The sequence below is a fragment of the Chiroxiphia lanceolata genome, chromosome Z, assembly GCF_009829145.1.
Source record: "Chiroxiphia lanceolata isolate bChiLan1 chromosome Z, bChiLan1.pri, whole genome shotgun sequence".
In the NCBI taxonomy this organism is placed as follows: domain Eukaryota; kingdom Metazoa; phylum Chordata; class Aves; order Passeriformes; family Pipridae; genus Chiroxiphia; species Chiroxiphia lanceolata.
Genome location: NC_045671.1, coordinates 74698144 through 74723007, shown reverse-complemented (window position 1 = coordinate 74723007; position 24864 = coordinate 74698144). Strand labels below are relative to the sequence as shown.

Genomic DNA, 24864 nt, shown 5'->3' with positions numbered 1-24864 from the left:
CGGAATTCTTCTGCTTTTCCTCTCTGGGCAATCTGCTCACATCTAAAATCTGAATGTAATGGGATAACAGTGTAATGGCATAAATCCCTTGTGTAATGGTAGCTAAAGCAAACAAATTTTCAGCATAACCTAATCGTGTGGCAAATGTGGCTGTTGAACTAGGAATTGTAGCTGTGAGCTACTGGATACTTTGTCTTTCTGTAGCAGCGTTCAGGAACTGCTAAATTAATTTAAGCTTCCTGAATGGAAACAAAATCATGCTTGAATCATGATTTTGTAGTAGGAGCCTGAAATTAGTTTCTATTGCGAATGTCTGTTGCGAGTAGATATTTATCTTCAATTGCTGCTTCAAAGACAGATTTTTTAAAAAATGGTGTTTGAATACAGCTGCAGTCTGAAGGATTGCATCCACAGAGCAGATGCATCCTGGACAGCAGTGGTGCCAGCTTCTAACTCACTCAGGTGCACTGATCCATAGGGACCACCTTCAGGGAGAGAAGGTGTAATTCCGTTTCCACAGTCATTCAATCCCCATGTCCACCAAGGCTGCAAGTTGTGAGGACAGTTTTTCCATTTAGATGGGCTTTTCAGTGGGATCTGAACCAAGGCAACTCAGCTAAGTCATCTAGGTATGTTTTTGGTTGGTTGGGTTGCGTTGCATTTGGTTGCATTTCTTCAGAAAGGAATTATGAATATTTAAGCCTCTCTCTCCATTTTATCAATCTCTTTTGCATACAAGACTATATGCCAAAAGTACACTTATCCCTTACAAAGCTGGAAGTAGGTAGAATAGACAAATAGCTCAGAAGCCCAGACTCACACAGGGCTCTTGGGAATGTCTCGATCTGAATTTGCTCCTAATGCCAGTAAGTAATAGTACCAGAACTGGAGATCCCATTTTGCCACTGCTGTACAAGCAAAAATCAAGGAAGTTTGGCTGTGTAAAGGTGTCAGGATTGGCTGCATAGTGTGTGTATAAATAAAACCCTCTAATTTTCCTCATGCAATGACTTATTGTAACCATATGTCGTATTTTGGGTTTATAGCTGAGATGTAAACTGTAAGTGTTCCATCTAGAGCCTTTCAGAGTTTCTGTTTTCTCTGTTTTCTCATGCAAATCTGGACGTTTTCAGTTGCTGAAATCAAGGCTTATCATCTGTCTATTTACCTTTATGGCCACGAATCATTTCTCTAGAGCATTTAGAGACATCTAAAATCAATTTATTAGAATAAGTTTTTGGGTAGATCTCTGGTGACCAAAACATATGTCAGAAAATGCCTTGATGATACATGCTTCTTAGGCACTGGTTATGTGCTTTCTTGGTTTGGATTCCATAGCAGCTTCTTTCTAGTTTCTAAAAACTTTTTGTGTTATGAGTTGGAAAACATAACTGTCCTGAATTTTATGACTGTATTGGCATATAGGTTCACATAATTATATACTGCTCTGCACACAGATATTATTTTGAAACTTTTTTATTCCAATATGTAAAGTTAATTTGACCCATACTGGTATATTTGATATCCCCAAATGAGAATGGACACCATGTACAGATGTCCTGAATAATAAAACCCATGAACAAGATGGTTGGGAGAGTGTAATGTGTTGACTTCAAGCTCTACTAGATTTGAGCAAATCTGTTGCCTGCAGCACTTTGTTTTATGTTATGCTCTTTAATGTTTTCATGTTTCAGCACTGCAGTGAAAGTTTAAAGTAAGCCAAAGAACATAACATGTCAAAATAAATTTAAATGATCACAGCGTGTGTATTTTAAAATGATTACTCAGAAGGTGCTGTGTGCCCCACCCTACAATCCTCATGCAGATGAGTCTCACTGAAATCTGTGGGAATTTTGTCTCAACAAGTACTGATGTAAAATCAGGGTTGTTATGTCTGAAGAGCTCAATGTGTAAATCTCAGCACAAAGCAAGGCAGTTGCAGCTCAGATTCCCTACTTCCTAAAAACTGTGAGCAAGTCTGGTATTGAGCAGTAAATAGTCTGTGGAGCATAAAGAAAAATAAAGTGACTATTAATGTTCACTACACAAACTTGTTTGGCTTTAATATGTTGTCCAAAATAACTTGTCACCTCTCTTTAGTTATTTCTGTTTCTTTAACGTTATTGTTGCAAGATGGTTCTCTGATGTCTTCTGCAGAAGTTTTAGCCTGAAATCAGTCAGATCTGCTCTGCCATTTATCAACTGCTGCAAGTATACATTTAGTGTATTGTGTTTTAAATGCTGTCTTGCTTGTTCTTAAAGAGTTTGTATGAATGTATAATTTTCTCAGTAACGGCAAAGTATTGCATGCACATCTGTCAGAAAAGTAGTGTAAAACTATGATCTGTATTTTACATCAGGACCAGGTAATTTGCTCTGCAAAACAGTTTGTTTGCAAGTTGTGATAAAGCTGCAAATATGCAAAAAATGTCCGTATCAGACAACTGAACAGTAACTTCTCTTGTTACTCCATTCGAGTTGCAATAAAATCTGTCTTTAAAAATGTGCTGCATATTGGGTTTCTATGTATTTGTTGATTTGTATAAATGAAGAAAATTGATTTATAGTTATTCACTGTAAGACTTTTTTCAGAGTAGCAGTTTACCAGTAATAGCACCTACTTTTAAATAAGTGGCCAAGCTCTCTTGTGCTAAATCGAAGTGCCTGTGATATTTACCTAACATGTTTTTTGAGGTGTCATATTATATAGTTTAATTATGAAATTGTATGGAGTATGTTAATATAGCTGGAAAATTAGTATGAAAGTTAATGTGGAAAAGTGCAGAGATTTGGTTTGAGCGCTGTGGTCTCCATGTATGACTTTTTCTAATATCTTTTTTTCTTCTTACTTTTCACTGAATAGTTATTCCCCTTCAGTCAAGAGTATTTCTATCTGCCTTTCATAACCAGGTACTTCAAACACAGCTTTGAGCATTGTTTCAAATATAAGCTCATTGTGGAGTATGGAAGGTTTTTTGTATGAGAAGTGGAAGTATGTAGATTTTTCATAGTAATTACCGAACAAATTACAACAGTTTTCACTTTTGTTTATAGCCATTTAATTACTTCAATATTTGCTTTTTATTACAATTTATATATTAAAACGTGGTAGAAAATGAGTAACAGCAAAATACAGTTTGACAAAATCATTCTGTAGGTGTTGGGTAGCATCACGTTCTGCCTTGAATTGTGCATTACTTTGAATTACAACTGAATTTAGTTGTTTCGGCCACATATAAAAAAAATTAATTTGTAGTGTTTCTCGATTTCCAGGGATGTTTGGCTGTCTCCCTTCCATAGACAGCACCACTGAAGGCCTTTAGGCAGAAGTGCATGGTCCTGGTCGAGGGTCAGATACAGCAAAGGGGGAAAACAAGAAGCAAGGTAGAGTTTCAACTGGAGATATATTCAAATACTGGGAAAAAAAGGGGAGCTCTGGAAAGTGGTGAAAGGGTGGAATGTGTAAAGTCTCTGTGGGAAGAAGATGTCATCCTATCAATGGATTTTTTTTTCCATAGTGTTTTCTTACCTTCTGATGAATTTTGTAGTACAAACATGCTTTGTTGTTCCCATCTATTCTATTCTCTGCCAAGGCCCTCTTTTTCAATTGAGCAAAGTATGTTCATTTTTCTTTTTTTTTTTCTAAGTGCTCAACTTGAAATTTTGTCAGCTTCAAAACATTAGATAAAGATATATGAGGCTCCCCTCTGCCTTATCATTCTGCCAGATTTTGTGGTTTTACAACCCAGTTTCCTGGAGAGGGCTTTCAAAAGTTATTGCTGTTTCTTTTTTTTTCTTTTCCCTATTGCTGTGTGACTAATTTAAAAACAAAACAAAACAAAACCAAGTAGAGGAACTGCCTGTCCGGAGGAAACAGTAAGATGTCAAACATTAAGTAAACATTCCAAAAATAGAGGAAAATCCAATCACCAAAACCAGAAAAAAACCCCAAACCCCAATGTCTGTGTAGTAAGTGGGGAAAAAAAAAAGTTAGTGTAATGGAACTCACATTTTTCTCTTATGAATAACCTACAACCCATTTTTTAAAAAAACAGTATTTGATTTACTGCTTTAAACAGTAGCAGGTACAGGTTGAAAAAAGGAGAGGCATTCAAGAAGGAACTGGCTAAAAGCCAGCTAAAGGTACGTTTTCCCATGTTTTCCACAGCCTGACTCACCAGCTTCCATTCTGGCCTTTGTGATTTTACATACCCAAAATATAGATTAAACTAATCCCTCTTGCTGTCTGCCCCTGCAATTTACAGCCATGCTGTGATACACAGCACGTGTGTGATCACCACATTATCACTGGTCTACACAGAGAGCACTTGTTGGTGGAACTGGAAACCCGAGCTTTAAAAAATAAATACGTAAATGGCACTATTGTGTACATTGAGAGGCCCTTAATTTGGGTTCCTCACCGTGAGCAGCAAGGGGTGTGTTTGCAGGGTTGCCAGGCATAAGTCAGTGATTTTCAGTGTTCAGGCCAATAGGCTCTAATTGCCTTGGCCATACAGATTTAGCCGTGTAAGTGCTGAAAACCCAGTCCCAACAGCTTGGGGTTTGTCCCCCTCTGCACCACCACCCCTCCCTCTGCCCCTGCTTACTGCCAAACTGTATGGTCAGAGATCCCAAGGGCACTGAGAAAAGGGAAAGCCAGTTTTCCAGAAGAAAACAGTCATAAGCACTGTATGGAACTTGGGCAGCCTTGTGAAAAAATTGCTCTGTGTTGTATCCCAACATGTCTTTGTTGCCACTTTCCTGTTCCTCCCCGTGAGACACATCTCAGAGCGGTTCAGATCCTGGATATTTTGCTAATGCAGATGCACTCAGAACTAATCAACGTCGTAAACACCGTGTTTCTATTTGGACAAACTACTTTTTGACTACAAAGGCTAATACAGAAAGGCAGTACGTAATGCAAAGGCTCTAATAACGATCCAGGCCTGCCAAAATACCATTGCTGCAGTTGTTTCTTCCAGCCAGACTCCCTGTACCTTGGGCTTGTTGTTGTGGAATCACACAGACCAGCACTCATCATTTACTGTAAGCATGTAAATTATATAACATTCATAATTAACAGAAACTACAGTTGCATTCAATTGTTACTTTTTCCTTTAATTGCTTTTATATACATAAAAATTTTATTTACAATGAAAAAAGGTACAGTTATTCCAAAGATTATGAAATACGTGATGTCCTTGGCAAACCTTCGTGTACCTACTTGGTTTTTCAGTTATTAAAGTAAAAGGGTATGTTTATTGATTATATTTCCTTGAAGTCAGTGGACTAGTGCCTGGAATTAATAGAGCCCTTCCATAAATGGACACTCTCATCTTGTTACAGAAAGCAACAGGGTAACATTTCTTCTCTTGTTTTTACCTTCTAGAAATGCATGTACGTTTGGGGGGAGATGAAAAAGGCTCTTATGTTGTTGCTGCCCCTGGAGTTGTAAGATTTGTCAAAACTAGTTTCATGTTGTTTAAATGCCAGAATTAAAATTTCAAATTGATGTGATTATTAGATGAGAGATAATGCTCCCAGAAGAGCGTTGAATAAAAAAGGCTACAGTATGGAAAAGGAGGAGGGAAGGAAAGAGCTGGAACATGATCACTGAGAGAAATATGTAATTGCAAGGGTGGAGCATGTCCGAGACCAGGCTGTGATTGGATTTAGATGAAGAAGAAGAGCTTGTGTATTTAGTCTGAAGAGAAGACAGATATTAGAGGCACCGCAGAACAGCTGTAATCAGGTTAAAGGACTTTGTGCTTTTGCTCACTGAGTGGAACTGAAATTGCATTTGCAGTAAGTACAACCTTGTCTTTTGGCCTTTTCAGTCTGTTCCTGTTGTCATGAGCATTACCAGTTCTTGGAGAAATTCAGTGGTTACAGGTTGAGTGCTCTGACTGTTGGTGAAATTCCTTTCTTACCTCTATTGCCCATTTGCAGTTAGAAGTGGATAAGAACTTGGTTTTATCACGAATCACTTGTTTCAGGTGTGTTTATGAAAGGAAGTCGCCGTCTCTGGCAGAGTTAAATCATTCTTATGGAGTTCAGTCACTTTTAACTCACTGAAACAGTAACACTCAGCTGAGAGGGCATTTACAGCACAGCTGGTGTCTGTTCATGACTTCAGAGGTGTATGAAATACAGGAAACTTCTTTAGGAACAGTTTATAGGGGGAAAATATGTCTAATACAGATGTAATCAGCTTCCTTTGCCTGTTTGGATTTTGTTTTCGAGGTTAAATTTTTTTAATGATGAAATCTGAAGCAGTTTAACATGTTTTTCCTTCTTTAAAGTGGATCTTTTGGCTTCTCTGGAATTTATGCAAAGATAATTGGCAAAATGAAGACAGATACACTGGCTCATAGCTGAGGTGGTTGTGGGCAGCAGTTCACCCTTGTAAGAATCAATGGCTGAACAAGAATAAAGGGAAGCAGCTCTTGATGTGTAGTGCCTGCTTTGCTTGGGCACTGTGATGTTCACACTGGCGGTCTATGGGAGGTTCTTGATTTTCAGAAGTGTTGAGCACATTCAGTTCCCAGCTTTCTGGGACTTGCAGGTACGTGTACCTGAAAGTCAGAGCTGCAGCAGCTTCCCAGGATGGAGTCAGTGGTGCCCAGAACCTGCAACATATTGTTGGTGCTAAGATGTCGGTGTTTAAAAACACCAGGGTAGTAAGAAGTGTTGAATTTCCAATGATAAGTTGTTTATTTCAGTATATTTTCAGACTGGGCTGGCTAAAGAAGTATACAAATTAATGACTTCATCAGATTCTACAGAGAATAAGCAGCTTTCATTAGAAATTGGTCTGAGTCTGTATAATATAAAATAGAATCCTCATGTTTTGAGCTAGTTTGAAAAAACGATAACTGTATTATTGCTGCAAAATTCTGAAGTGTTTTTGCAATTCATTTATTAACCCTGCAATGTCCTTTGAAAGGGATGTTTAAGAGGCCCAAATCCTTAAACTTGTGGGCAGGTGTAGGCTGCTCGTCCTTTTGGTGGGGAACTCATGCAGGTGGAGTTGATCACCCCCGAGTGTTTGCAGTCCTGTGCCCATCAGTGCAGCTGTGCTGGGGTATTGTTGGGGCAGGTGATGATGTGGCTGGGATTTTAAGGCATACTCAGGGGATTACCTTTAAGCATAGGGAAAAAAACCACACAGCAAGCTAAATCTCTACTGCCTAATTTCAAAGAAAAGAGAGAAGTGCTATAATTTTGTGTTTTTTAAGATTGAATGATGAAGGGTTAATTTTGCCAGTGGAAAATACTTACTCTTTAATGTAACCATAGCTGTTCACTGTTTGTTATCATAGCTTCAAAGACTTGCAAATGTCATTAGACTCATGCTGGAGTTACCGACTGTTAAGTTTTCATTTTTAAAAAGTAGGAGTTTGGTGCTAAGACATTTGTGTTAGATCAGCAAACCGCCTTGGACATTTTATCTGGAAAAATAATAATGAAAGTAATATTCTTAAAATCTGTTGTAGACTGAGAACCTCAATGCCAAGTTTCTTGCTGGAGGGAAATTTTTATAGTTAAATTATAAACACCTGAGAGCTGCAGTTTATAACGGAAACTTAAGGTCCATTTTAGTCACGTACATCCATTTAGCAGCATACATATATCTAAAATGAAACTTCTAGAGACCAATTTTACCAGATGAAAAGAGCTGATAGAGTGGCTGCTTGCCTTTGCTTCTCAAGAGCAAGATCCATACTGAGCAGATATTTTGCTTTTACAGTGGAATGGGTTGCATTTCAATATTCAAAAGCATTCATTATTTACCTTAAAGTAGGTTTAAGTGATTGTTACCAAGACATTTCTTAACTTAGTTGGGGGATTGCACTGTTTAAAATTTTCATGTGATTAACTTGGTTCTGTCACTGTGCACAGCACTGCAGGTTCTTGCTAAAGCTGACTTTCAGTCAACTATTTCCATTAGTAGATAAGACTGTGAATTACTGCTGATGTTCTGCACTTGATGGTTATCCAGCCATTGTATTATAAATAACACTCTGCTGCACAGTCAGCTCACTGTTCTCTGGCACTGTCTGCTTGATTGTTTTTACATTTCTACGTAAGTTCAGTGATTAAGTTCTTCTTACTCATGAAAATAATCCCTTGAAGTTAGTGGGAGCTCTCCTTCCATAAGGAGTATGGAATGAGGCCACAGGTCAGCAAATTCTCCACATATCCTTCCTGGAGATCAATATTTCCTCCTCCCCCTCCTTTTCTGAAGAGGGAGAAGTGAAATAGCATGCAGCCTTAGAAATAAATAAGTAAATGCTGTTTTGTGGAGGATAGGCTCCTCTGCTATCAGTAGCAGTGATTTTCTCAAGTGCCTTCTTACCATGAAGTCCTGCTGTGGCCCATACTGGTTCCTCCAAGTCCATATACAAGAGTCCAACTTAAGCAGGGCATTAAATATCTGGGATGGAACCCAAAAATGCACAGGTCAGAATATGGAGTGCTCTCTGCTTTACACATGTTAGCACCTTTTGCTAAGGGGGAAAAACGGATGGAAATGAATGACAATAAATGGAATATTTTCTCTACATGTTTATAGAATAAAAATAAACTTCAGAGTGTAGGTGTTGGCTAAGGATTTATTTTTATTTTTCTGCAACAACTGCCTTTCCCATTGCTTCCTCAGTCATTTGTAAAATGTTGGAAATGTGCAACTATCTTTAAAAATGAAAGTTGCAGTAAATGATTGATGGACAACATGGTAGAAAATCTCTGTTTTAAAATGGAGAACATAGAATGCTCTTCCATTTCAGCATGAAAACTTGTCTTTATGCCTGCTTCTGGAAATCAAGTTGCAGGTATACCTGCATTTTGTATAAATATGGTTCCAGGTACTCTGGAATGTGATGCGTAAACCTGATGGAGGGAGGGTATGAAATAAAAGTATTTTAAGCCCCTCATCGAATCTTCCTTACAGATACATAAAAACCAACAAACCAACCAACCAACCCCTAAAACCCAAACAAACAAATAAACAAAAACCCCCAACCCTCCCCTCCACTGTTCGGAGACAGGTAAAAAAATGTCAGTGAGTGACTGTGTCAGCATATCTTTGTATGCTTATATGCATATACCAATATTACAAATTAACATAATAAATTGCATACAATTAATATATTGTTGCCTTAAGAAAGCCGGAGAAAATGACTCGAGGCCAATGTAGTGTGTAAGAAAAGATGAAGAGAGCAGGTCCTTTAGTCAGCCTACAGGCCAGGGAACACTCCTGACACCCCCAGACAGTGGCTCTGTGATTTTATAAGAAGGTTCATCCAATCCCAATTTGTCCACCCCCGGTTCTGCCCCCGACACACCCCTTTGGGAATGGGGTCTGGGATCCTTGGAACCCCTTCTTCCTCAGCTTCATCTTCTTCACAGCTTGTACAGTCCTTGGAGTTCCTCCAAAATTCTGGGCTTGAAGGTCTCTGTGTCTGTGTGGTATCTTCTGGTCCAGGCTTTTCTACAACTCTGCCTAAAAGAAGACTAAACACGCTAATGAAATTTAGAGGGATTGCTATGGAATGGGATAATAGGGCTGGGTATGTGTAAATGTTATACTACAGGATAAGGGGTGTAATACAGCTACATTAAGATCTACATTTACTATAGAACTACTTCTAAAATCTACAAAAAATTAAAAAAATCAAAAAACTCTGAGGCATCATATTTAAAGTCTCTAGTTTTAGCCCAGATGTGAGAGTGAATTTATAAGGGAATTTATGCCTTAAATATTTTCTTTTTATTCCCACCGCTTCACCAACTTAGTAGTTACTTTGTGTGTCTAAAATATTGTTTTGGATTCCATCACTTACGTTGTCATAAAACCAGCACACATTTCTATAAACACCAGAAAGTACTGATTTTGGGGCTTCTTTCAAGAGAGCTCTTCAGAGGCTAATGCTTTGATGTAATTCTGTTACATTGAATAGAGTTTTCCCATGGTTATGAGTCAAGAAACAAATCCATTATCTGGATCTAAGAGTAATTATTAATGCTGTGTCTATATGTGGAGGTACCAGTCAGTACACAGATAAAGTAACTCCTGATCCCTTTTAGTAGTTCACACATCATCCCTGACGTTACAGAAAGTCTCATCTGAGTAACACGAGCAGAATCACATCTTAAACTTTTGTCACATTTTAAGCTCATTTTATGTGGTAATTACTTCTGAAAACATTAGTATTTCAACTAACTTTTAGGTTTTGGTTTCCCCTTTCTTTTATTTAGAAGCCTTACTCCTGCACATGCTAATGGTGTGAAAATCCTGTCTCAGGCTCTTAATTCCTGCACTCCTTCAAGCTAAAAATCCAGAACTCACATTGCAGTTTGAAAAAGTTAATGTCCAGTAAGATTTCATTATTTTTATAGTTAGTTCTGATGCTCTGGTATAGGGCCAATATAGTTTTTGAAAGAGGAAATCTGGCAGCTTTATCCTTGCTAATAACTACAGCGTATTTTTAAATAGCACTGTGCATAATAAGGGTGTCATGCAAAACTCATCCATTTTTTCTCAGATATTTTAAGGGCTTGATTTTGTTTTTGTTCAGTGTTAATTTTCTTTTGCAACAGTTTTAATTAAAAGCTTATCCATATTTTTAAAATCAGCAATATATAGTAATGGGATAAGCCTGTTTTATTCCATATCACACTCATCACTATAGGATTTGAATAGCTCTCACCAATGTGTTAAGGAATGAACAAACATGTCATGTGTTGTTCCTTGTCTCATCCTCTACCCCTAGAGAGAGCTGTGTGCAGTGAAGTGTTTTGTTTCAGGAAGGGTTTTTTGGGAGGGAGAAAGGGTTGCTTTTTTTTGCCCTTTTTTTTGCCCTTTTTTTTTTTTTCTTTCCTTTTCCCCTTCAGTACAAGTTGCTATGTGTTTGTTCTAGAGCAGGCAAAACTGAGACACTTACCCTGCATCTGGAGTGGGAGGTGGTGATGCTTGTGACCCGGCCTTAGCTGACAGTGCAGGTTTTAGATCAACCCTTGACAAATTCAGGCTCCCTTTCAAGAAGTCAGTATACTTTGAGTGGAGAATTGTAGAACACAGGGAGAGCCTTGGCTATCACCTGTGATCCCCAGTCAGCAGCCAGAACATTCTGAGCTGGAAGGTACCCACAGGGACCATCGAGCCCAACTCTGAATGAATGGGCTCTACAGGGATCAAGCCCACAACCTTGGCATTGTTAGCTGGCATTATTGGTGGCATTATTAGCTGGCATTATCAGCACTGTGCTCTGACCTCTGAGCTCCCCTGGCTGCCTCAGTGTCACCCGTGTCGGCTCCAGGGCCTGGTTTTGTGGGGATTGTGGTGGGAACCAGTGTAAGAACTTACAGACCAATGTGACAGCTGTAAGGTAACCTGTGTTGCTGGAGTCATGGTGCAGTGTTTGGTGCCAGTTATCTTCTAAAGTCCGTTGGTAGGTATAGGCTGAACAAATTTCTGTTCCAGAAACTGTCAGCTGTGTGCCAAATTCTCAAGGAAAAAGATGATACTTCTTCAAGCTAGCCCTTGCTCAGTTCTATTGCAAGCATGTTTTGTACTGAAGAGGTAGCTTAACTGCCTGGGCTAGTTTCCAGATATAAGATTTTTCATTTTCAGTACTGGGGATGAGGTTACTTGGCCAGTAATTTGCAATTTATCAAAGCTTAGAAAAATGAGTTAATTTTCTTTGGCTCTCAAGTTTTTGTCCATCTTTCTGCTTCTAGTACTTACAGTCAGAAAAATAAAGGAAATCTGCTGAGGCCTGAGGGTGCCCTCACTGATGGTTGTGACTAGTATTCAGTGATTATGATCCTTCAACTCTTCAGTTTTCAGTGTCTGCTGTAGACTGCGACTTCCCTTTGTTGTGTCAGGGGACACTCCATAGCCTTTTGGTTTTCAGATGATGATCATTCAAGGAAAGTGGTTTATGCTGTCATGATCAGCATCAGCACAATATTTGGAGCAGCCAAGACCTATAAGTGTTTTGGGTGGACAAATTAGGAGGCAAATCCTTGCATGTCAGCTACAATGTGAGTGTGAAATCTTTCCACCAATTGCTGACTAAGACTTGTTAGCAGGTCTTCTCTATGAATCCTTTAATATGCAGTAGTCCAAGAGTCTGAAAAATAAATCCAGAGGTCTCCTTGGCTTTGGTTTTTGTGGTTAGATAGACAGTTTGCTGACCCTGCAGTGTCTGTGTTGTGTGGGGTGTTAGATGAGAAAAAAGGTAATCTCAGTGCCAGCTGCTCTCCTACAGCTGGAGAGTGTTAACCACAGGGTCGATATTCTGATCGCCTCTCCACTGCTGGGCTCTTCTGGGATTAGGTGAAGGGGTGACTGAAGATCTTGTTGCCAGCTTCAACTTGAGTTTGTCACAGCAGTGCTGTTCCAGGTGTACCTCAATGATGGTCCTGGGATGTGTGACTTCAGGTGTGGAATCTGGCTTCTTCTGTCCACTTTGTCTTGATGTGGCCATTTAATCTGAAAGCAGAAGCAGTACATGCTGGAAGCATGGTGGTAAGTGGCAGGGATGATAATCTGGATAGAATGGAGAAATGTGTAGCCTATTATGCTTAAAAGGGAATTATTATGCTTGAGGGTAAAGTTACAGTGGAATGTTTATTTGAAAAAACTAAGGTTGAGAGAAAGCACTGTATAACCTGACTGAACCTGTAGAGGAAGCCACCTGTTTTTCATTTTACTGGCTCAGGAGTATGTTAGATCATAAAAGTTTAATAACTTTTGACATTTCAATGCATTTACATTAGATTGCAGATGTTGAATTTCTTTGTGAGTGGATCTTCTCTCCATTAAGTAAATGATGGGAAAATACTTTGTACTATAGTTTAAGAAAAAAAAATTCAGGTTATGAACTGGTAGCAATGGCTGGCCTTTTACAAATTTTACTGGTATTGTGTAACCGGACTATCAACACAGATAGTAAAACACAGATTTGTGTCCTTCATCTAGCAATGTGTTTATATGTAAACCAATCCTTTCCATTTGAGTAGGTAGTGGCTGTAAAATTATGTCTGACAGGTTATCAGTTAGATAACCTTAATTTTTATGTTATAAACTGGGAACAAAATGCCAGTGCAATTGTTTATTAAATAAATTGATCTCAGTGTCATTTTTATGTTCTGCTGGTACGAAGCAAGTCATGGCAGATGTAAATGTCCAAGAAAAAGCATTTGGAAGTGTGACACAAATGACACGGTGATTAACTTGTTGCAGTCATTACTTTTTGAAATAAGGCTTTTTGAAGCCAAGTTCCTAGGAATTTTTTTTTCCCATGATAATTAGCCAGCACAATCCCTGGGTTTTATCTTTGAAATGGATGTGAAAAATGAGTTGCTGAGCACAGACAGAGCCATCTGTGCAGCAACTGAGAGAAGCTGCACACGGCGGGAGGAGACATCACACAAGTGCAGTTCCTAAGTGAATGAGAATCAGTTAAGGACTAAGATATTTATTTTGCTCTTAAATATGCTGAGGACTAGTTATGTTTCATAAGCATTTTATGGGGAGCTGATTTTCCAGCAAGAGGAAAGTCATAAACAAACTGACCCAAATAAAGCTGAACAGACTACGCGCTTCTGAAATTTTGTCAACCTCTGGCAAAGATGGGTTTTACTTTGCAAACCAGTTCAAAGCATTTTTGTGTCAACTGCTGATTATTTTTCTGCATATTAATCCAACTGCAGGCTAGTTCTTTCAGAGCGAGACTCCTCAGTAGAGTATTGCCCTGTGCTAGTGAGCAGCTGTTAGCATGGACATTTTTATTGAATTCATATGTTACTTGATATGAGTGCATTTAGCCCTGAGGGTGGGGCAGGCCTTTTTATTTAAAAGAAGTGACTGTCCTGATCAGCATCTGAATAATATTGAGGTAAACAATTATAGCTTTGAGGTAAACAGTGACAAAGTCTGCTTAAAAATGTTGAGTAAATAGTGTTTTCTTGAATTTCTGAGTTAACAGTTTTCGGGACAGTTTGAGGAATGGGGGATTTGTTTTACAGAATTTTTTTGTTTAGCCTGCAGAAAAGACCCTTCAAGGTAAATTGTCTATGGGCAGAGTTTACAACATGAGATTCACTCAGGGATTTGTTTGACTGGTTTGGAGTATAGCTGCAGAGATGGCCTGGACCTATAAATCCTGTCTCCTGGACTAGTGGCATTGCTTTCTTATCTGTGAGTTATGAGAAAATTGAACAGGCTGCACAGGGAAGTGGTTGAGTCACCATCTCTAGAGGTATTTAAAAGACATGTAGACTTGGTGCTTAGGGACATGGTTTGGTGGTGAACATGGCAGTGCAGGGTTAGCGTTGGACTCGATGATCTTAGAGGTTCTTTCCAACCTGAATAGTTCTATGATTAAACTCTGTTTTAAGGAAGCCCTTGAACTATGCAATGGGGGTTTTCCCTTTCTTTCCTAAGAGAGGGGTGGGAAGGAATTCGGTTTGACTTTGGAAAATTTTGTAAAAGTGTAAATGAAAATACATTTCATGTTTTTGGGGGTGAGACTCAAGACTACCTTCCCCCAAAGAAATACAGGAGAAACATATTGTGCCTTAGAAACTTCAAATGTTTCTGTATAATTTTCAAAGGTTAAATTGCTTTAATTCAGTGTTGTTGGGCCTTGTTTTTCTTGTATTTCAGCCAGCATTTTCCAGTGCACAATAGTGACTTTTATTTTCCTTTCCCCCCTGTTTTTTTGCTCCTTGTAAACAGTTCCTTGCTGTGGTTACACAGACAAATATAGCAGAGAACTCTTTTCTCGGAGGAGAATCTCCCTGTGCATTTCTTAACCATTTTTGGGAAGAATCGATCCATCTGTGCCTGCGAGAGAAGGCGGCAATGGCTGTAAATTGAAGTGACATCATATATATTGCTCTCATTGATCCACTTTTAGATTAGAGCCAGGATAAAAGGAAATGGCATCAGGGAGGAAGTATGCTCATTTAGGCACAGATCCCAGTGTGATAATGGAATAATAATAGAAATCACGCCACTGTCAATCGGTTGCTGCATTAGTCTGAGGCAGATTTCCCCTCCAAGGAGGCTTTCAATGACTTCATTCAAATGCAGGCAGGAGCAAATGGGATATTCAGCATACCAGCTGTACAACTTTAGTGATTTGTGTCCTGGCTGAGGGGTGCAGTGCAAGTGCTGGGACTGTGGATACTCAGATAGATGTATCTGTGTCACATTTCATGGCTGTGAAAGGTCAGTAGTCAAATGTTTTAGTGGCATTTTTTTTCTAGTATAAAGGGTGAATCTGGCATTTATTGCATTTGTTAATATAGGAATTGATAAATACACTCCTTCATGTGGGTGGTCGTTTGGGATGTGAGGTTGATGACCTCCGTAGCTGCTGTACCAGATCTTGGAAGAGGAAAGATTTGCTTTCTTAGTGCTTTTTTACAGGTTAGGGGTTGTACTCAGAAAATTCATAGGAATTATTTTCAAAGATTATTTGCAGAAAGCCTGTAAAAGCTACTAATGCATTGAGATACTCTTGTAACACAGTATAACGGCTTGAGTGTCTTGTGTGCTGATATGAATAAAATATAAAGTATGCTTTTCTTACTTCCCAGATACTTAGTGTACTGTGAATCTCAGCCACAATAAGCTGTTTCTGTAATAGTCTGAGTTATATTTTCTGTTTGGTTACATTTTCTTTAATTCTTTCATCTTGCCTTTTTCAAATACAAGACCTAGTTTTGATATTCCCTGATATAAATGATATAATCTGCAGTTTGTTTTCAGGGTAACAGCTGTGTTATTCACACTTTAAAAGAACCATGTCAGGTAACAGGGGGAGCAGGGGGCAAGTGGCTGTTTAGTGGCAGGACAAAGTGAACTCTTTCAAAAGGTTGCAAGCAGAGGTTTTACAGTCTTATGGGTAGGATAATGTGTACAGTGCTGGGATACAGCTTTATAGTGGGGAAAATGTTTGATTACATGGGACATGACAGAAAACCTCGGCTGTGCTTGGTCGCAGCTTATTAATTTATTTTGTCTTTGTAGTATCAGTGCTCACAACTGGGGGAGGGGCAGCCCTGGGAAAAGTTTATGATTTCCGTGCAGCAGCCATAGGTTGGGACAGGAACTATCTACTTTGCAATATAAATAGATCCTGTTGCAGCAATCGTCGACATAATGAAAATATTTCTTGATCCTGACCACATTTCCTGATTGAAGTGATCTGCTTTAATAATTGTGTATATTTGAACATTTTGATTGAGCATTCTCCGGTGCATTTCAGAGCATGGGGATTTTTTTAAACTTACTTTAAGAGGAACACTGGAATTCTGTGTTTAGGGTGTTATGGTTGTTTTCTGAATGCCTTTAACACGGAAACACATTGATAAAGTGAAGTTTATGCTGCTGTAACTTGCTGTAGCTGTGTTGTGTGCTTTTTTATGTGTGTTAGATATTTCACTGTGCATTCACAGAATATGAGTTGTAAAGGAAAATGGCTTCACGATACTTGAAAAGAAATTTTTGTTCTGTTCTCTACAGCATTTATGTTTTGGTGGCGTGGGCCCCTTTGTATTAAAGCATAAGGCAAACAAATGGAAAATTGACCCCAAACAATTCTCCTGGTATGAAGACGAGAAGTAACAGATGGGCAGGACAAATAAGATGGTAGTGGGGAAAACAAAAAATAAGAAGAGTGGGGGTTTTGGCAGAAAATTCAAGTGCTATTTTTTTAAGCTTATTTATAACCATTAAAAAGCTGCTTTGGAGATAGTAATATTCGTATTGCTTTGTTTGAGGAAAAGAGAATTTCTACATCCCTGGGTGATTTTTGTAGCAGCCTCTGTCATGAAACTTCGGCCAAGTTTTCTGTGTCTTTGCTTAAGATGGGTTTTTCTCTTTGATGGAGTCTCTTTTAGTGAAAGGAAGGGGTAAGACGTAGAAGAGAATGTTCCTACTTTTACTTGTGTTGGAAACAGCCGGAGAACAAACGAGCTGCGCCCACTAGTGCCAGTGCGGTGAGGAGCCCGCAGTTCCTCTGCCCGTGCCCCCACCCTCTGCTGGGGTTTGTGCTCCTGCCCTGGACTGTCATTAGTCCTCGAGCTGGAAACTGGCCTGCACAGTTTAATCTTGAGCAGCTGGAACGGGGGTAAATAGCAGAAACCACGTTCTCATATCATAGAATCATAGAGGATGCTGAGCTGGAAAGGACCCTCAGGATCACTGAGTGCAGCTCCTGGCCCTGACAGGGCACCTCAAAGATCCCCCTGTGTACCTGAGAGTGTTGGCCAAACACTTCTTGAGCTCAGGCAGGTTTGAGTTGGGTTTTGTGGGGTTTTTTTGCTTGGTTGGTTTGGTTTCAGTTTTATTATTGTTGTTGTTGGGTTTTGTTTGTTTTGTTTAATTGATTGGTTTTTTACTCTGCAGTCCCAAATCTGAACTGATAAGTGTTTATCCTATAATTCTGGAAAGTCTTCAACCATGATGCAGCACTAGGCAGAGGTAAATTAAGGGCATGGCTGCTGCTCTACTGCTGCTCTTGTTGGCTTCAGTGAGATTCTGTAATGTTTCCCTAAACAATATCTTTCTGTGGCTGAATCTGTATAGCTAATACAGTGGAAATATATTATAAAATAGTAACCCTCAGCTGGTCTGTGCCTATGTATTTGAGCAGCTGTTCTATAGTTAAATTAAATGCTGTTCTGCTGTCTTTGTAGTTAGCAGGCAAAGCTTTCTAGATCAAAAGTTATGTTTTTGTGTGTGGCGTTCTGCAACATTTTAGATTTTATTAGTGTTCAGAATTAATTCAGTTTCCAAGCAGAACCACTTCCCAGACGCTTTCCCTTTTATATTTTTTAACCTGTTTCACTAACCCTCAGGCAGCTGCTGTTGACCTATGTAATAAACGTCCAAGCTGTCATTTTAGTAGTTGTCCTGAAATTGAAATATTCAATATTTTTAAATGTCTGACCATTTTTAATGTGCCATTTTCTTGGCAGGCTTTGGTATCACTTAGAAAATGTTCCAGTAGGAGCCAGTACGATGTGAGGTTTTTTTAGTCTTCAAGAATACAACTAACTTGAATAATAAAAAAATGGAAATGAAAATGTGAGGCAGAGCCTTAAAATCTCCTTTTTCTCTTTGTTCTGATTTAGGTACTAATGCTAAATTACATTCATCTCAAAGGGAAGAAAATGTCATGTTGCTGTGTTGGTTGTTAATGGCAGTACTTTACAGATCAAGACTTACCAGAAGATCTGTGGTATCTTCATGGACTTGCTGTCAGAGATCAGGCATCCAGACTTGCTCAGTCCACATGAACAGCCCTGGCTGTGGGATGTCAGGCATTTCCTGTGGGCAAATTCATCCCTGCTCAGCAGGGCTGGGAACATGGGCAGGCAGCAAGGTGGGAGCAGAAAATCCAGATGTGGCAAAAGCTGGAGGTGGTGTCAGAGTAACAGGATGTCTTTTTTCATTAGTCTGTCTTCAGAACATTAGAAGTGAACAGTGTTGGTTTCTTTTTGTTTGCAAAAACTTAAACTGACATCCTTCCTTCCTTTCCCCTTTCTCTCTTGGTGCCCTGCAATGATGAATAATGGGGAAAGTTATGGGGCATATAAAGAACTTCTGACTGATCACCTTGAATCCTGAATTTCCAGTAGATTTTTTTCTTGGCAGCTGGTGTAATTTCTCTCTGAGCTCTGTTTGAATTATTTATTTGTTCATCCAATAAGCCTATTAAACAAAGCACTTAAGCACTTGCTACAGCAGACTTCTTATGCTTTTTCTTTTTAGGTTACATTAGGTTCAAGTTGAAAATCATAGGTTCAGGCAACTAACTATTATATATATATGTATATATATCCACTTATAGATAGATATTATTCTATGTGTGCCACAAACACAATGTTCATGTATCTTTACCATGTAATGATGAATGACTTGGGGCTCATTGCCCACAAATATGCCTCAAAATGTGTCCTTACAACACTTGTTTTCTGGGTCACTTATTTGTGCTGTGTTTCTTTGTTTGCTGTAAATGTATCCTGCAAATGCTTATATATGAGATAAAAATGCCAGTCTAAAAAATTTTACATTCATGTGCCTATGTCATGGTTTGAGATTCCCAAAATCCAATTTCTTAGTCCAAACCCCCCTCCCACATCTCAACTCAATGAGACATGGTTTTTTCCAGACAAACACACCAGACTCAAAATGGGGGGAAAGGGAATATATTACAGTGACTGTACAAATAAATACTACAATACACTATATACAATCTTAATTATCTCTACCATGACATAAGTATTTACAATGGATCAAATCTCTTCTCCCCTCTAAATAAAAGTCTAGGAGGGAAGAAGGAAAGATCCTTTCCACACTCAGAGCAACAGTTTCTCTAGGGCAGCAGTCATCCATCCTCTTCTCGTGCATGCAGCAGCTGTGACTGGATCTCAGCCAGCACACACGAGGGGGTATCCAAACCCCCTCGGCCCCGTCGTCTCCAAGCGAGGGGTCTTCCGTGGGCTGCGTTTCCCAGGACAAGGGCGCTATCACCCCGTCATATCACGAAGCTCAGGGGTCTTCGCGACAGTCCTTATCTTCAGGGGATTCAAATTCCCCTTTGCAGAGCTCCTGTGCTCTGCCACCTTGGCAGCAGTGGTGAGGGGGGGTGGCCAAGGTCACCCTCTCCGCATTCCTCTCAGAGCTCTTCAGCTCCTTTCTGCAAGTGCTGTAGCACTCCAAGGCTCTTTCAAGTAAGAGTCCATCATCTTTCTCCTTTCTAGGAGGGGTCTCAAAGGAGTCTGGGGTCTTTTAGTTCAGTTCTTACCCCAAACTCTGTCTCTCTGCTGCTGTCTCTCTCTCGGCTCTCCTTCCAGGAGTTCTCTCTGCGGTGCTGCATGCCTTCATTGCCGCTTCTTCAGTTCTTATCTGTTGGCTCTCAGCCACAATCTCTGGATGCTGCTTCTGCTGCTACTCTGTCTCTGCTCACTCACGGTGGAGAAAAGTCCTTTAGCTTTCAGCTACAGGCACTTAGCCCAGCATTACGCTGTTCCAAGTCCCTGCAGCTCCAAGTCCCAGGGTCCAAGGGGCTCCGAGCCCCCTTCCTCATGGCCTCAGAACATGGCTACCTTCTTCTACCAAAACTACAACAACTTTCTCTTCCATTCTGGTTGTGATATGTTTATATTTTGCAGAAGTGTTCATTGGGTAAAACTTCAAAACTTCAAGGGTTACCACCCCCTGGAGTTTTACCATTTTATAACTGCAGGGGGAAAACTGTTTCCCCCCATGACAGCCTAGTTGATTCCTGAAATTGTGCACTGTAAATGATTTTCTTTCATCTCTTCCAAGCCCAAACAAAATGGAATTACTTAGTTTATTCATTCAATACAAATCTTACTTATTAAGCTACGATTATGTTTCAATAAACACGTTTTAAATCTGAGCTAACCACAGTAACGAAAAACATGACAAACAAGTCTTAATTGTGCCCCAGCACAGTCTTTCAGAATACAGACACATAAGCCCTGAGGTTTTTCAGAAACCAGCTAGAAGTCCATGTTGTATTTCGAGCACATGTTGGAAGTACTCGTTATCACAATCCTGTCCTCTGTGGTTTGTTTCCATTTAATTGCTCAGCAGTAGAGATCTTCATTCACACATGGCATTTATTTTTCTCTTAGCTTCTCCCTGACCAACTGGTCTTACTTCTGGAGTCTCTATTGGAGGAGAAGACATTGTGTCCTAGAACACTGCAGTGCTTGGAGAGAACGTACCAGCTCCGGGAGCAGGATGCTGAGGTAAGTCCCTTCAGAAAAAATCTGCCCAACACACACCATTGTGTTATTGCCTGAGAGTGACAGCATTCACCAGGAACCAGGCTTACCCAAGTTCTCTTTTCACATGTCTAAATCTGAAATTAGATGATCTGAACTCCGCTATTGTTGCATCTTCATGTGCCTTAACGACTTAGTGTGTCTGTGTGTTTTATGTAGGCTCAGGTGTGTTTGCACACCAAGGCAGCAGAGGCCAGCCTGGGTGTCCAAACTGTTGTACAGGCACCTCAGGCAGCACATTTGCTCAAGTGTTCAATTTTTCATGTAGCATGCTGACTGTATAGTAGAGCCCGATCTGGTTTAGTTGTGATGTTGTCTTCAAATGTGTCTGTCATGTTCTAAAATTATTATTCCCCATTTTCAGCTCATATTGTCCCTCTTTGTGTGCTCAGAAGTCTCACTCAGCTCTCCAGAGAGACTGTGGTGTGCTCTGGTTTGGGGCTTGAGTTTAAGGGAGAGTCAGTTCTTTACAGTTGTCTCTAGTAAGTGCCAGTGATATGAACATTCCCTGAGGAAAACACTGCTTTATATGATATTGTAAAGGCTCCATCCCTGCTCCAAAGTGCTCTGTATCTCTGGGGGACAAACCAGTAAATATTTACCACCACATGCAGAGCTGGCTATTTTGTGAAGTCCCATGGTTTTCTCAAGCTGTGAGAGTTTTGACAGTTAAGGCAGCAAAGCTGTAAAGTCCCCTTTCCTTGCAATAAGCCTTTGCTCCAAGTAGATAGTAATGCAGGAGGGAGGGTAAGAAGGTAGAATCAGTCAGGAAAATAAAGGATGTGTGGATATATGTATATAGAAACAAGGGTTAGTTGTGAAGTGGCATATGATCAAACTAATGTGGGAATGAGGTAAACTTAACATTTAATTAAAAACTACCATGAAGGCTGCAGAAAGTCAGTGTGCATGACTTACCCTGTTATCATTGGAACTTTATGGCAATAATCAGAATTGAAGGAGAGAGCATAGTCTGTCTTGTTACTCTTATGCTGAAGTTGCTGGGTGGATGCTTGTAAACACTTGGAAATCCAAACATTAACATAAAGATCTATAGAACAGAAGTCTATCTTTTTCTCAGAGAAAAAAAGAAAAAAGGGGCAACATTTCGACTGCTGCTGTTTACTGCACTCTTTTACTTTTTTGTTGATACAGTTTTCCAAATGCTATATTTGGTTTTAATTAGTGCTTGAACCAACAATTCTATTTATAGGTATTAGAATATATTTTAATCACATCTGAATACCAGTGAAATGTCAGTGGTTCTATTGTGGGAAGAGGAATTAATAGGGAGATAGATCAAAGCAATAGCTGTGGTGTTGCTGCTTCATGCCTGTGAATTGTAAGCACCAGGCCACAAACTTCAGTTTCTCAGGTTTTTCCTTTCTCTCCACTTTCACGCTTTCTTTTTTCATTGCAGTGTCATGTAAGAGTACACAAGCAGTCTGACAGAATTTTTTGTTTAAAAAAACCCAAACAAACCCACAAAATTTTGGCCTCTATGAAATGAACATAATCTCCGTTTTATTTTACAAGGTGAAACCAAGGGCTTAGCAGACAACTTACTTAGAAGTAGAACTGAGATAACATTACCATTAGCATTTTACCAGTCATCAGACGCTAGACACCTACAGTCCTTTAGAGGGAACGTTAGCTCCCATGGCCACACATACCTGAGGAAGGGACTGTTCCTGCCTCATTCTCCAGTGTGTGCACAGGGGATTATTGGTGTCACTACCCAGGGACAAAGAACTGCAGTCCAAGCCTGTTCTTGTCTAAATTTAATTTGTGAAGACACAAATCACTCACAGTCATCCTTTTGTGTTACTGCATTTCAAGTGTTCTCAGTAACTAAACATCAGAAATGGATCATTAAAAATCAAACCATAAAAAAAAATGCAGTCAGGCCAATAAAAATAAGAAAACTGTCAGTGTCAGAGGGTTTATTCCAGGATTTTTGGAAGTGAGGTTGTTAACTGCATTCTGTCCATTTTTGTATTTTAAACAAAGTTTGGTCTTAAAATTTGTACATAAAATTTTGTCTACCTGCTTAGGAGTTGGCAGCTTGTTACTGGCGTTCCTTCTGTCCTGCACAAGTACAGCATGGGAAGTCCTGGCTCATATTTCTTAAAGCTTTTCTATCTGTATTGCTGAAGCATCCATTTATTACTTTAAAGTGGAGCATGCTTGTTGTTGTAAAGTGTTGCACCCCTGGTGATGTCTGCACTCACAGAGCGATGTGAGTCTGTGCTCAGCCAGTGATTTGCCAGCAGCACTGTTTGGTACTCCTGACCACTGAACAGTGTAAGGGCACATCTTGCTTAAAAAAGAAGAGGGTTTGCATCAGGTTGTCTAACTTGTCTTGATTTCTTTGTGACAGTCAGGAGCAGAGAAAGGTGTGACTGAGCCTTTGCCTGGAATGTAAGGGTTTATCTCTTCAAGGAGTGCTCAAGCTGGTCCTACCTGGGGTCTTCTCAGCAGCTCAGTGTAGTTCCTGTCCTCTCTCAAATTGGGTCTCACTGGAGATATGTAGGATGAGAGCGGGTAGGCAGCCTCTCCCTTCTAAGGCAGACACTGATTTAAATGCTTCAGCTAACAAAAAAAACCTTAAATCAAACCAAACCAAAATGTTCAGTAAGGTATTTCTGATTCACAGTGCATAACTTCTGAGCCACAAGAGCCACAAGTGCTGATGGCTTAAATCTTGTTTCAGACTGGTCTGCCCCAGGCTTGGATGCCAAGAGAGGCTTGCAGGGCATCAGCCAAACTGCAGAATTTGTGACTCTCTCGTGCTTTTTGCAGTCCACTTCTATAACAAATCATGATTTCATTTTCCATTTACACTTCAAACCTTGGAACATCTGAGAAAACACCAAACTACAAAAGTTTGTTTTCCAGAGGTTTAATTCACTGATGTGAGTTATTTGAATTGAGCATATCCAAGATATCTTTGAACAGTGTTTTGAAAGCAATGAATGTTTCAAAGTTTAAAGCCATTTTTCCATCTTCTTTCTGTGCCTGGAATCCATTGTGGCTCAGACCTTGTCAGACAAGTGGGAGGCAATTATATGGAGTTTGTCCTCAGTTTTTCCTTCCTGTTCCCTAATTTCTTACTATGCTGCTTCCCACTACATAACAAAATAGCTCACAGACAGGCTCTACAGACATCTCCATGATGTACCACATCCTGCATCCAAGAGAAGCATTATAGAAGCTGGCTGCAGTTTGAACATGACAGCTGAAAGTTCAGCTGTCTGAGGAGAAATGAGACATGTTGTAAAGCAGCAGCTGCAATTGCCATCACATAGCACAGTAGCATAACAGAATTGAAGGTGGGTCTGGGGTTATTTTTGTTTTGTTTCTTTCCAAGGTGGCTGTTCTATACAACTATTTCATTTATTCAATATCCTGGGTCTGGCAGAATGTGGACACTTGGAAAATTTTGGGTTGCTAGTATTTGTTTAAATCTGCCTAACCTTGATGACATTTCTTCTGATTTGACTAAGCTATTGAGGACTTTCATTTTGATGCCGTGGGATGTAGGTGCTTCAAAAAAACCTCCAGAGCAGTTAATTAGGGGTGAGATAAGAAAGGGTTTATTATGCCAAGGCAAAAGATGTTATAAGACGCGCGCACCCGCTGTGCCCCAGATGCTACATTTTATAATACCATCCATCCAATCCCAAATGTGTCCACCCTGTGGCCTTTACTCTGGACCACCCTGGGTCCACCCCTGAGAAATGGGTCTGGGGTGTTTTGGGACCCTCTACTTCATCATCTTCACCATCTTCAGAGCCCAAAGGGTACATAGTCACCCAGTTCTTGACTTCATTTTGTTATTCAGGCCCTGATACGCTGTTCTGCCAACAATCTAGGCCTTGCCTTGACAAAAGACTAAACATTTCTACTGGATTCGGGGGTAGGAGTGATACGGGGCACATAGAATGGGGTAAGAGGGTTAAAGAATGTGTAAACTATGGGTGCTACAGGGAAAGGGACAAGGGAGTGAGGATTGCTGCTTTT

At 39.8% G+C, this 24864-nt stretch overlaps 1 protein-coding gene across 14 annotated transcripts in view; it reads left to right on the top strand.

The window, feature by feature from the left end:
* The window catches only part of AOPEP (aminopeptidase O (putative)), a 155505-nt gene that overhangs the window by 106132 nt on the left and 24509 nt on the right, over nucleotides 1-24864 (top strand). For all 14 annotated transcript variants that reach the window (XM_032674640.1, XM_032674636.1, XM_032674641.1 and 11 more), the window contains one exon: nucleotides 20689-20805. In XM_032674640.1, coding sequence (XP_032530531.1) covers nucleotides 20689-20805 — 117 coding nt within the window. The remainder of the gene's footprint in view (nucleotides 1-20688; nucleotides 20806-24864) is intronic.